Raw genomic sequence first — 14109 nt, forward strand, 5'->3', positions numbered from 1 at the left:
ATGCCCTCCTTCATTCACTAGACCTGAATGGCTGCAAGCAGTTAGAACAGGCAAGAAGGTTACATCATGAGGCTTCAAGCCCGATTGCTTCGTTTCTTCAAAGAGTTGGAGAAACCACATCCGTTTCGCTCATTATCTTGTATACAAGGAGCGCATTGTCGAGGCTTCCACACTTAGAATACATGTCAGTGAGGCCATTAGCCAGTTCCAGTTCCGGTTCTGACCATATTGGTCACAAGAGGCTTGTAAATGCCAAATACAGCATCGCGGAAGCAATAGAATCATATCAACTCTTGAATCCCTTCCACCAAGTCAACATAAACTATGATATATAGTTCCAAATTTCACAAATGAATTCCAAAAGAATTTGCACTTACCATTGAAATGATAAAATCAAATGAAATGCCAATATCTCGCCCGACAATTGGAGACAGCAAACAATTGCTAAATGCACTCTCCAAAAGTGCCAGCATTTTGTCTATTAGAATCAATGACTCGAGGCAATGCTAATAGAAAATGGTGCATGGATCAAAACCTAGAACACAGATCAACCTGTGAATGATGTTTAAAACTGGAATGACCAAAATAATTGCATAACAGTTTCTGATTATGTCACTGCAAGCATTACAGCTCTTGACCATTGTCTAAGGTTGTATGGTGATATTCACATCCCCCATGGCAAGCATCTTACCAATGGTGTAACATTGTATGTAATTCTAGTGTTCTTCTATATCATTTAATATAAAGTTTGTTTGAGGCAAATACCCAACTTCTTTCATCTGCCCAGCTAACTTTTGCAACATGGCATAAATCTCTTGTATTTGTGGGTGTGATCTATCTGCTATAGGGAAAACGTGTACCCTGCTCTTTACCTCAATCCAATTGCAGTGTTCTGCTGCAACTTTTCCTATCTCCATATTGCCATGGGCTTGGCAGGCACCAAGTAAGGCTCCCCAAACAGTAACATTAGGTTTAAATGGCATTTTTTTTATAAAATCATATGCCTCATCCAAACAACCAGCACGGCCAAGGAGATCAACCATACAGGTGTAATGACCTGTTCTTGGTGGGATACATTGATCTCGAGTCATGGTATTGAAATAATGCCAACCTTCATTCAATAGACTTGAATGGCTGCAAGCAGTCAGAACAGCCAAGAAGGTGACATCGTCAGGCTTCAAGCGCGATTGCTTCATTTCTTCAAAGAGTTGGAGAAACCACATCCCTTTCGCTCATTATGTTGTATACAAGGAGCGCATTATCGAGGCTTCCACACTTAGAATACATGTTAGTGAGGCCATTCCCTAAAACTAAATGCAACTTAAACCCATTTAAAACCATATGGGCATGGATCTGCTTGCCTTGCTCTATGTCCCCTACGCCAGCACATGCCTTTAAGGCAGTACGAAATTTGACCTTGTTTGGCTTGATGCCAAACCAAGGCATTCTACAAAAGAGTTCCATGGCTTCCTTACAATTCCCTTGCTTCACATAACCTGCAATAATGGCAGTCCAGGACACTAAATCTCTAAGAGACATTTCATCAAATACTCGACGTGCATCCTTGATACATTTGCATTTTGCATACATGTCAATAAGAGCAGTCATGAGAACAACATTAAACCCAAACCCACTTTTGATAGTATAGGCATGGACTTGCTTCCCAAGTTCTAGTGCTACTAAGCTAGCACACACCTTGAGAACACTTCCAAGAGAAAACTCATCCGGTGTCATGCTTGTCTCTCCCATTTGCCCAAAAAGACTTATAACTTGCTCATCCATGCCACGACGAGAGCATTCTGCAAGCAGAACATTCCATGAGGCGGAATTTCGTTTGGGCATTTTGTCAAACACTTGGCGTGCATCCTCCAGATTTCCAGACTTCGCATAAAAAATGATAAGTTTTGTGCTCAGAAAAACGTCTGGTTAAAATGCATCTTGGCTCATGCGAGCATGCAATCCCTTTCCCTCTGCAACCTTTTTCTCATAAATGCAGTCCTGCAATAGGCAACAATAGTTATAGGAATCTGTCCAACTCCCTCTTTGATTACCAGTACACAAAACATTCAAAGTTTCATTCATTGGCAGTTCTTCAAGCAGTGTGTTATCATATTCCTGAATGCCACTTTCATCATGGCCACCTCCCAGTTCTTTGCTAAAAAATTTCAATGTCTTGGGTTGTAATTTAAAGCCATTATTGTCAGTTGTGCTTGCAGAGGGATTACTTTGCTGATGCAGTAGCTTAGCGAAATAAGTCATTTTCTTTTGTCTTAAATGCCAGCATAAGAAAGAGAAACAATATACCTGTAACAATTTGGTGTGGCTTGCTCCATTGCATCAAAAGCTTCCAACCAGTGTCAAATTTGATGGTACTACTGACATTACATTGCTTTTAGTTTGTTTGATTTGCTTTTCCAAGTTATGTGACATTGCATTTACTTGCATAATTAGCAAAAACAAGCACATTGGGTTGATATAGATTGATCAATGGATTTACAGTGACTGATCCTAACGTACAGTAGGGACTGTAGGTTCTTTTTTTATCTTGGCAGTCATATTTTGAACTTCATCCCAAAGGTGCACACAATCACTTCGTGTTCTATATTCATTTTCATTGTTCAACTTGCTATTATGATTCTGTGGTTGTAATTGCATTGCATCAATGGATTTACGTTCTTCTTTATCTTGGCAGTCATATTTTGAACTTCAGTATCAAGCCTGTGCAATTGAACTTCAGTATCAAACCTGTGCAGTGGATGCTACCTGACATAAGCAGTCTCCACAGCTTAGCAGACATTTGCAGTCCCAAAGGTGCACACAGTCACTTCGTGTTCTATAATCATTTTCATTGTTCAACTTGTTATTATGATTCTCTGGTTGTAACTGCATTGCATCAGTAAACATAATATTGCATCGAACACTTAGTCGTCATCATGTCTTCTATGACTGATAAACACAAGTTGCAATTAGTATTGCAAAAGCATCACTTATTTCGTGTGGACAATTTCTCATATCTAATTGGAGACTATTTATTTGATAGTTTAGAACTTTTGCTAGATTTCCGATACACATCAGTGGAGCTAAGGAAAGGAACAATAGAATATTTTAGAGACTGTCTCAAAAAGTAAGATAGTGAGGCAATTTTGTCTTATGAACATGAACTGCATGAAGCCTCACTTAAAGAAATGCATAACATTAGCAACCGTGAAGTCTATTTAGACAAAATGGCTAGATCTGCCTCAAACAATATACACCTAGCATCTAGAGGTCTATGGGGAGATATTTTCTGCATCCATTGGTTGTCAAACTGGTTGAAAATTCCAATTAGGGTTTGGTCCAAAACAATGATGCGAGTGTATTTGCACTTCAATTCAGGTATTACAACAAATACTCGTGACATACTGTTCCATGACGAGGACCCTTTGAATGGGCACTTCGAGCCTTTGGTTCATAGGCAGCCTACAATTGGTTGTACCTTTCAACAACAAGCCGATACCTCAAAGAACAATATCGAACCACAACCTCAGACAAAATGTCAATCAATCGAAGCTAAATTACACCCACCTTGTCACTTAAACAAGCGTGTGCTTAAGGACACTGCTCAGAAAAATCGGAAAAGGCAAAACATAGGCATTCAATATAACAGAAGTACAATGGAACAACAAGTAGTTCTAGACAACACAGAAGATGTTTGTGACACACCTATGTCTGATAAACACAAGTTGCAATTGGTATTGCAGAAGCATCACTTATTTCGTGTCGACAATTTCTCATATCTAATTGGAGACTGTTTATTCGATAGTTTAAAACTTTTGCTAGATTTCTGATACACATCAGTGGAGCTAAGGAAAGGAACAATAGAATATTTTAGAAACTGTCTCAAAAAACAAGATAGTGAGGCAATTTGGTCTTATGAACATGAACTGCATGAAGCCTCACTTAAAGAAATGCATAACATTAGCAACCGTGAAATCTATTTAGACAAAATGGCTAAATCTGCCTCAAACAATATACCCCCAGCATCTAGAGGTCTATGGGGAGACATTTTCTGCATCCATTGGCTGTCAAACTGGTTGAAAATTCCAATTAGGGTTTGGTCCAAAACAAAGATGAGACTGTATTTGCACTTCAATTCAGGTATTACAACAAATACTCGTGACATACTGTTCCATGACGATGATCCTTTGAATGGGCACTTCGAGCCTTTGGTTCATAGGCAGCCTACAATTGGTTGTACCTTCCAACAACAAGCCGATACCTCAAAGAACAATATTGAACCACAACCTGAGACAAAATGTCAATCAATTGAAGCTAAATTAAAACCACCTTGTCACTTAAACAAGCATGTGCTTAAGGACATTGCTCAGAAAAATCCGAAAAGGCAAAACATAGGCATTCAATATAACAGAAGTACAATGGAACAACAAGTAATTCTAAACAACACAGAAGATATTTGTGACACACCGCACACAAAAGATGCTAGTGACACACGGAGGTTCCGATCACTTAGAAACTTGAAAGAACATATTAGAAGCAACAGAAAAACAGAAATTATAACTTCTTGTCGATTAGACAAACAATCAAAAAGGCTATCTTTGTGTTTGCTTAAAGGCATCATTCGGAAAAATTTGAAAACACAGAAAATAAGACTTGCCTTCAACACAACAATAATGAAACAAGAAATAGTCATAGAAAACATGGACTACAGCCCATCTGCAAGAAGATCAACGGATATATCAGCGCAAACAATGAACCAAGTAAAATTTGAGACACTGAGATTTCGATCACTTAGAAACTTGAAAAAACATATTAGAAACAACGCACAAACAGGAATTGTAATCCCTTGTTCATTAGGCAAAGAGATAAAAAGCTTATCTTTGCATTTGCTTAAAGGCATTATCCGGACAAAATCGAAAACGCAGAGAATAAGACTTGCATTCAACACAGCAACAATGAAACAAGAAATAGTCATAGAAAACATGGACTACAATCGATTTGCAACAACATCAAAGGATCATTCAGCACAATCAAAGAAATCAGGAAAATCCGACCTATCGATTCAATCAAGATCAATGAACAAATTACCAGAATTATCAGAGTTTGATCAAATATATCAAAGACAAGTAAGTGACACACCTATTTTCAATTGTTCATCATGTGAAACAACTTTTTTCAAACGCGACATCTGCTTTGTGAAACAAGAATGTCAAGCAAAACAAAATAAGATTAGGAAACTATCAACTAGTTTCGAGAATGTTAAATCTCGTGTTGAAAATTGCTACATTTGTAAACATTGCAAAAAAGCAATTGAACATGAAACAATTGCTAAATATGCAGTTCCTGAATAGATAAGAAGAAACAATGGCACTAGAACACTGACAGAACTCACTGAACTAGAAGAAAGACTAGTCGCATTAAGATTGCCCTTCTTGCAAATAAAAGAAATGGGCCATCGACATAAGAAGTCGCAACTAGGCTTAACTGGAGGAGTCATCAATGTCCCCACTAACATTTCCAGAATCCAATCTGCATTGCCTCGAACTACAAAAGACACTGACACGATTGTTGTTGTTCTCAAAAAGAGTTTAAGATTCAAAAGTGCTTATGCATTTGGTCGAGTTCGAGTTCACAAAGTGATGAAAGCATTAAAACAATTATGCAAAAGGATGCTTTATAAGCTCGAGAACGCTACCATAAATGAAAATTGGAAAGAGGCATTCCTACAAAACCAAGAGGCATATGAAATTTCAAGTGACGCTGAAGATAGCGAGCACGATAACCAAGACAACGATGAACCAACGACAAAAACATTGGTCCATGGATTCATTGATGCGCACACCGTCCATGACCTTGTAAATAAACAAATTAACATTGCACCTGCTGCCGGATACATGCCATTAGGAATCTTCAAAGATAAGTACTCAGAAGAAATGAGTTTCCCATTGCTTTTCTATGGCAACAAACGCCCAGCTGACATCTCCAAAAACTTTACATATCAAAAGATTTGCCACTGGGAAGTGCTGCATAAAAGCCACGATTTTGCTTATCATACTACAAACCTGTTCTATAAAGCAATTCGCATTATCATAAATCAGGTGTTGAATACAATGTGGATTAGAATTAGAAAAGGGCAGTTGAAAGGTAGAAAACTAGTTGCAAAAGACGTTAAGTCAAAACCAAACCTAGATCGTATTTTAAATTCTGACATTGGGTACATGGACCTAAAAACAATTCGTACCTCACCTGACTACCACCAGCAAATACAGAACAAACTCTATGCAATGAGACGACAACTAGGGCCGCCCACTTTCTTTGTTTCCTTTAGCAGTGCGGAGCATCTTTGGGATCCTTTAATGCATGCATTGAGACACATAAAACAAAACACTAGAAGACCAAATACAGGTGAACTTGATGAAAATGAAGCTAGCTCATTAACAAGAAACAACCCTGTTACTTGTGTACGTTACTATAGATCTAGGAGGGATGCATTACACCAATTGATATCTCATGATCACAAGTATTATGGAGAGCTCACTGACCACTTCTATGTAACTGAATTCCAAAACCGGGGCAGTGAACATGAACATGGCTTACTATGGATAAAATCTGCACCAATCTACGTCAAAATACAAATATTGAAGTCGAAGAATTCGTTGACAATTACTTGTCAACTAATTCACTGTTACTTGCAAGTGAACTTAGAGTTCTACAACACCATTGTCACACAAAAAGTTGTAGGAAGCGTGCAAATTCTAATTGCAGATTTAATTTCCCAATACCACCAATGAAAGTAACAAAAATACTTGAGCCTCTTGAATTCGATAGTGATAAAACAAAAGCGCATGCAAAACTAATCTTCGAAGCAATAAACAACACAAGATACAATGAGAATGATACATTTGATAGCTTTTTAGCCAACCTTGGACTAGTACACAATGAATACATACATGCTATCCAATGTACACTAAATCGAACAACACTCTTATTGCAAAGGAACCCAGTTGACACCTGGACAAACAACTTCGCAAAACATATTCCAAGAATTTGGATTGCAAACACTGATTCCCAATTGTAGTTCTTATATGAGAAAAGAAGATAAAACACTCACAAGAACATTTAAAAACATACGCGACAATCATGTGAAAACAAAATCTGATATCCTAGATACCATTAGTTCTTTAGGGAAAGCTTTGGTCAACTTGCAACAGATGTCTGCACAACAAGCAGTGCATATTGTGTTATCGCTCCCACTAAACTCTAGTTCACAGAAATGTGTATTTATTAACACATCTCCTGTCGATGATCGTGCATTTGTTCTTAAAAGACAAAAAGACCTGCAGAAGGAAGCAGATGACTCAGAAGACATAATGTGCCCATCAATTACTGACTACTATGCTCTCCGACCTACCGCTATTGAACATGTATGCTTAGCAGAATTTGCATCTAGCTATACAGAGAAAGGACAAGAACGCAAAAAATCAAGTAGACCATGTGTCATTCGATCTGTTAGATATAACAAATACAAGGACATTGAAAATCACTGTAGAGTGTAATTAATGTTATACTATCCTTATCGAGGAAGTGAAACTGCAATTAAGCAACATCACACAAGTTGGCAAGCTGCATATGTTGCGGTCGAAGAAATAGTCAAGAAAAATGAACAGAAGTTCAAATTTGCTACAACAACTACATGGGGTGACATAGATGACGCAATGCACACAGTAGAAACAGAAACTGGAGAAATATTTGACATAGATAGTTTGAAATCAAATGAAACAGAAACTATAACATTTAACAAATCGATAGATGACAAATATGAAAACTACGACTTCCAAAATGACTTGGGACATTTGCAAGAGAGCAAGAAGTTTGCTCTACCATCTACAAGGCCATATGAAATCGTGAAACAACCACGTATACTTGAAGACGTAGAGTACTATGAATTAATGCAACAATTAAACACAGAACAAGCAAGCATAGTTACTGATGTTATAACAAGGAAATTGTACAGACCAGATGAGCTAATCTACCTGTTATTAACAGGAGGTGCAGGAACAGGCAAGACACACACAACCAAGGCAATCTTCCAATCCTTAGTACTCATACACAATGTGGCATTGCCTTATAACCCATCACAACTAATAGGAATAATCGCTGCATACACGGGCAAAGCTGCCTTCAATGCTGGTGGTGTCACATTACATTCTGCATTCTATTTTCCCTTTAACAAAGCAGATTGCCCCTCACTAAACAATGAAAAATTGGACACATTATCAAAGCATTTCCAACAATTGTGTGTACTCCTCATAGATGAGGCATCGCTCGTTGGTGCAACAACACTATATCAAATTGATAAGCACCTGTGACAAATCTTACACACACCAACTTCATACTTTGGTAATGTTGACACGATATTCTCCGGCGATTTTTACCAGGCAAACCCAGTCAGAGACTCCCTGATCTTTGAAAACCCAAAAATCAACAAAAACACAATTCCATATGACTTCTGGCTAGAGAAAATAAAATGTTATCAACTGCACACAGCCATGCGCCAAAAAGACCCATTGTTCATTGATGTACTAAATAGGATGAGATTAAACATGCAAACAGATGAAGATATTGCTTATGTAAACAATAACTGCTATAGGATCCCACCTTCAAGCCCAGTTTTCCACACATTTTCTATCACAACAAAGATGTCCATATTCACAATGTGAAAATGCTTTCCCTAACAAAGGGGGAACAAATAATGCTCGTTGCAATTGACAACTACGAGCTTCCTGGGTCGAGTTATTTTGCTTCTGATAAAACAATCGCAATGCCATCAACAATTACAGTTAAACAGAACATGTTAGTTGAACTATATGCAGGAAATTACAATACAAACGATGGATTAGTTAATGGTGCTGAAGGGATTTTCAAATCCTATTCATCTAATGACAACAGGCCTGACATTGTCTGGATAGAATTTTCAGACCCAGAAATTGGGAAACAACAAAGAAGCAACTTCAAACAACTATTCGACATAAATATATTGCCAAATTGGACACCAATCTTTCGAATTGCAAAATCGCTACCAATGTATCGTAACAAATTACAAATTACAATTCGAAAACAATTTCCAATCCAATTAGCCTGTGCGCGGACAATACACCGAACACAAGGGTTGACATTGGATCAACTTGCATTTGACCCAACTGGTGTCACAAAACATGGTCTAGTCTACACTGCATTATCACGTGTTCGAACTATTGACTCACTATACTTGATTAACAAATTGACACAACAAAACTTCCATGCCAAAAACAAAATAATCAATGAGATGGCATGGCTACAAACAATTGGTACATGGAAACTAGAATTCGCAAAGAAGAAATCTGTTAACAAGGATGTTTTATCGATTGCAAGCCTGAACACACGTAGTCTACGTGCACATCTTAGTGACGTGATTCATCACAATGACTTAATGGACAACATGATTCTATGTTTTCAAGAAACTCATTTGTACACTCCACTAGTAGTCAAAGAATTCTTATCATTCAATTTTGCGGCTGCACATTCTACACATGGAGTTCTTACTTGCATAAACAAAAAATAACCTATTAGAGCAACAAAGACATTTTGCAAGAACAAAACAGAGCTTACCCTAATTGACATGTACTTCCAACGACCAATTTGTTTAATGAACATTTAGGCAGCACCATTTGAACAAGTATCCACCATAATGCAAATAATTCAGGAAGCAAAATCGCAAACTACATATACTGACTGTGTTTTTTTAGTTGTTGGTGATTTCAACATTGACATACAACAAGAAACAGCTCGTAGCAAACTCTTTGTACAATTTATGGAAATGGAAAACTTACATGAAATAACAAGCAAACTATCTCCGCACCGAAACACAGTAATAGACCATATCTGGACAACTTTGCCTATGAAACAGTGTGAAATAAATGTAACATGGGCTTATTGGTCTGATCACAGCATATTCTATGCGCTACTACAGCTCTAACGACCCTTGGAACAAACCAATTTTAGCGTATAGCAAAATCAAAGTAGCATTGATACACAAGTTTCTCTACAGTTTGCTAAACTTCATATTCAAGCAAATTTCATATTTCCCTGTTCAAACAAATGCCGTGTTATCCGAGCAATATCAATCTCCAATGGCCATACTAAAAGTCTATTTCTTGTAGCTCGCTTGCAACACTCTGTTCAAACAAATGTTGTGTTATCCGAGCAATATCAATCTCCAATGGCCATACTAAAAGTCTATTTCTTGTAGCTCCCTTGCAACACTCTGCGTTAACTGATCTAGGTATGTAACGACACATAGAATAACGTTATGCACAGATTTATTATTACATAGAACACATTTTGCTTGTAGACCTAATAGAGTACATATTTATTATTACATGGAACAAATTTTGCTTGTAGACCTAATAGCTTGTACTCGTGTTGTACAGATAACTAATAAGAAAACACAACACGAAGAAGTAACTCCTCCAGAGCCTTGCTGCCTTTCAGATCAGAGACTGATAAACAGATAATTAATATGAAAAGACAACACGAAGAAGTACCTGCTCCAGAGACATGCTCCCTCTCAGAGACTTGTGATGTCTCAGAAACTGCTAAAAAGTAACTAAAAAACCTTCAAATCTGTTCTTACAAGTTTTGTAGTACAAACATAATGTTAATTCAGATTCTTCAATATTATTCTACAGGCAGAAACAGGAAAGTACATCAAGTTTTGTAGTACAAGCATAATGTTAATTCAGATTCTTTAATATTGCTCTACAAGCAGAAACAGGAAAGTACATCTGAGATAGCAGCCAAGCATCAACTATGCAGAACAATCACAATACAAGAGTTGAAAGGGCTGAAAATGGGAACAACTTTTCACAGCCAGATTCTAGTAGTATACAAAACACTGGTCGACGAAGTCCACGGAATTGAATTGTTACGTGTTGACCTAGTGGACAGCAGAGGGAATATGACAATCACGCTAAATGTGCCACACAGCCTGATTGCTGCTACTGAAGTGAAACTTGTAGTGGGCCAGGCAATCTGTATTACAGATTTCAAGGTCTCTCCGAAGACAGTTTACGACCATGGAGACTGTCCGTGCATACTTGTTTTGCATGGGAAGAGCATCTTGGAAGCAATTTCACCTATTTGTACGGAATACAGATTTGTTCCCACGACGACTATTAACCAGCTCACCAGCACAACAGCTGCGTTTGCAATCGGCACAGTAGCCGGCCTTGTAACAACGGCGAAAGAAATAGCTGGTCAGTATGTCCTAACTATCAAGGACGGCCCAACTCAAAAAGGCAAAGCCACGGTATATACAAATTCAACCATTTATTCTTTTTAACATTTAAATCATCTATACATTTTAAGTAACCATTTACTTAAAAGCAATTACATTTAACACTAGTACATTTTGCAATGCAGGTGCATCTTTTTAATACATTTCAACCAATTTTCAAATCCATCCAACAACAAATTTCGAAACAAGAAGCACCAATGATGTTGTTTCGAAATCTTGCCCGAGGCAAAGAACGTGGGTCATTACGCACTTGCAGATCCACATTCATTACAGCCGTCACTTCACACAGGGTACTTGCAGACCTGAGAAAACTACCTGCCTCAACAACAAAGGTTCTTTCATACTCCACAAAATATATATTATAAATCTTTATTTCCTGTTCTCCTAAATTACGCTCGTTCATTTAACATCCTCTTAGCATTTTTATTACAATATCTAACGCTAGGCTTGTACTGAAACATGGACCAGGTTAAAGGGATGCTGACTATAGCAAACATACATGCAGAACCCTTTGTTCTAATCTGTAAGAATTGCTCTCTGCCCGCCGATACATTTGGAACAGTTATCATGGACCAACTTAATTGTTCCACATGCAAACAACTAACGACATATCGACGCAGTTTGCAATTGAATTGCATTATCCAAATAGAGGCAAATGTTCAATACAAGTGCATCCTAAAGGACAGTTTGCTGCTCGAACTTTGTCCATCCTTAACAGGACTGACGTATGAAAAATATCTCGAAGACGTTGCCGACGTTACATACAGTTTACGAGATTTCCATGTACACAGCAGCTTTCTGTTGGATAGTTCGGATGTCATTGTCCGTACAGATTGACACATTTTATCCTCTGTAGGATGTGACTTTCTCTGGTCTACGAGTTCATATCTAGTGGAAGCTTGGAATACCATCTTCATGGTATTGTTATATTTGTCTTTATTATATTTTGAACATAAGAACTCTTCTTCTGGGCATTTTAGTTTCTGTTGGGCTGAAAATAAACAACTCTGATGAATGTTTTGATGGTTTAGATTACCATCTTCATGCTACTGTTATACCTATAGTTATTCTTCCTTTGGGCATTTATTTTCTGCTGGAATGAAAAGAAAGAAAGCTCCTTATTGTTTAACGGCAGGAGTTTGTCATGCCATTTTCATATACTGGTGAGAATGCAGAATATTGTGTTCTGCAAATAGAAATACGTTCAGATCTCTCTACATCGGTCTGGGTATGCTGAGTGGGTTCCTCTGTATATGCGTCTAGATTTTGTGTATGTTCTGTTCGACTGTCCAGTTCATCTTCCACATTCTTTGTTCCTACTTGGTGGATGCCATGCTGGTTTCTTCTCCTCGGCAAAGAATATTAGAGAAGAAAAGTCTTTTATGCAACTGAGTGTTGGTGGGCGTGTTTCTGCCTCTGAAAAATGGATTGGGGAAGAGTAAAGCCTCTTTTTGTTGAGGAAGACAAGGTTTTTTTGGAAAAGGAGAAAAAAATTACAGGATCTAGAACATGAGCCAAGAGATGCTTCTCAGCGGGTAAGCAAGGAGCATTTATTCTTTTTTGTGTTTCTATTGTCCATGTATGCATAAGGTTGTTCTCAACACTCCGATTCTTGTTAACTGGAAATTGAAACCAGTGTCTGAACTTTCTTTAAAATATCGCAAAATATTGTGTTCTGGAAATAGAAATACGTTCAGATCTCTCTACATCGGTCTGGGTATGGACTTGTGGGTTCCTCTGTATATGCGTCTAGATTTTCTGTATGTTCTGTTCGCTCTTCACTTCTGTCAGTGCATTAATTTTCCTTATTAGCTGATCGATACATAGATTGCCTTTGTGTTGTACATAATTTGATGTTCTAATTTATATCTGCATGCCTGAAAAGCACAAAAGGTCATTCCTGCCTTGAGAAGCAGCATGTAAAGCAATTAATTCTCTTTGTATTACTACACTTTCCTCTTAATTGACAATTCAGTGAATAATTTCAGTAAGGAACTGCAAATTTTCAATTATTTTAATAACATGTCAATTTGAATCTTACACAAAACTCTCTTGTTTTTCTTTGCAGTGAAACTGTCCCCTCACTATCCCACTGGCTCTTGCAAATCCAAGCTATAAAGAATGATTCAATTCGATTTCTTTCTGCCACATCTTCAAGGAACAAAACTCTCAAGTGGACCTCCTATCTAGGAGGTGGATCTCCTTGCTCTTTGGACTCATTAGATGTCAATGCATTGATCAGCGATCAGTCATCTCTCTATAGTTCATTTTGTTCTAAGTAAAAATAGAGATTGATCTGATCCTGCAACTGGAAAATGTTGTTGTAACTATTGGCAACTCAATGAAAATGAAGCAGGCTACTAATATTTTGGACTCTTGTATCAGTTGAATTGACTTAATATCCACTTGAAACATTTTTTTTACTACTGTTTGATCTGAATGACTATGTTGACTGCTTTTTATCAAATACCACCATATTGGCTTAAACATACATTCCTATTAATTTAGATACTAGCGAATCACCTGGCACTTTTTGATACTAAACCAGATTGTTCGTTCACTGGACATTGTGGAATCAGTGAAAACTCCGCCAACAAAGATTTTTGATGAATTCAGGCGACCTATTAAAGTATGGTCCTCTATCTTACCATAACTAATTAACAACCTTAATTACTCATATCTATGTATCTATGCTTACAGCTATCCAACATTCAATATTGCTGCAGGTGATACACCCATTGCAAGATTTGAATTTAAATTGCTTTCCAATATACCAC

The 14109-nt window shown here is 37.5% G+C and overlaps 1 protein-coding gene across 1 annotated transcript; it reads right to left on the bottom strand.

The window, feature by feature from the left end:
• Positions 1–1200: 1200 nt before the first annotated feature.
• On the bottom strand, positions 1201–2259 carry LOC149223396 (pentatricopeptide repeat-containing protein At2g33680-like). Its single transcript, XM_089387901.1, has 2 exons — positions 2052–2259; positions 1201–1922 (listed from the first exon to the last, which is right to left on the bottom strand). Exons 1-2 carry the CDS (start codon positions 2257–2259, stop codon positions 1201–1203), a joined length of 930 nt encoding a protein of 309 aa, XP_089244027.1.
• Positions 2260–14109: the final 11850 nt, after the last annotated feature.

The sequence above is a fragment of the Pinus tabuliformis genome, chromosome Q (assembly GCF_031772625.1).
Source record: "Pinus tabuliformis cultivar Carrire ecotype Pingquan chromosome Q, CPIR1, whole genome shotgun sequence".
Classification (NCBI taxonomy): domain Eukaryota; kingdom Viridiplantae; phylum Streptophyta; class Pinopsida; order Pinales; family Pinaceae; genus Pinus; species Pinus tabuliformis.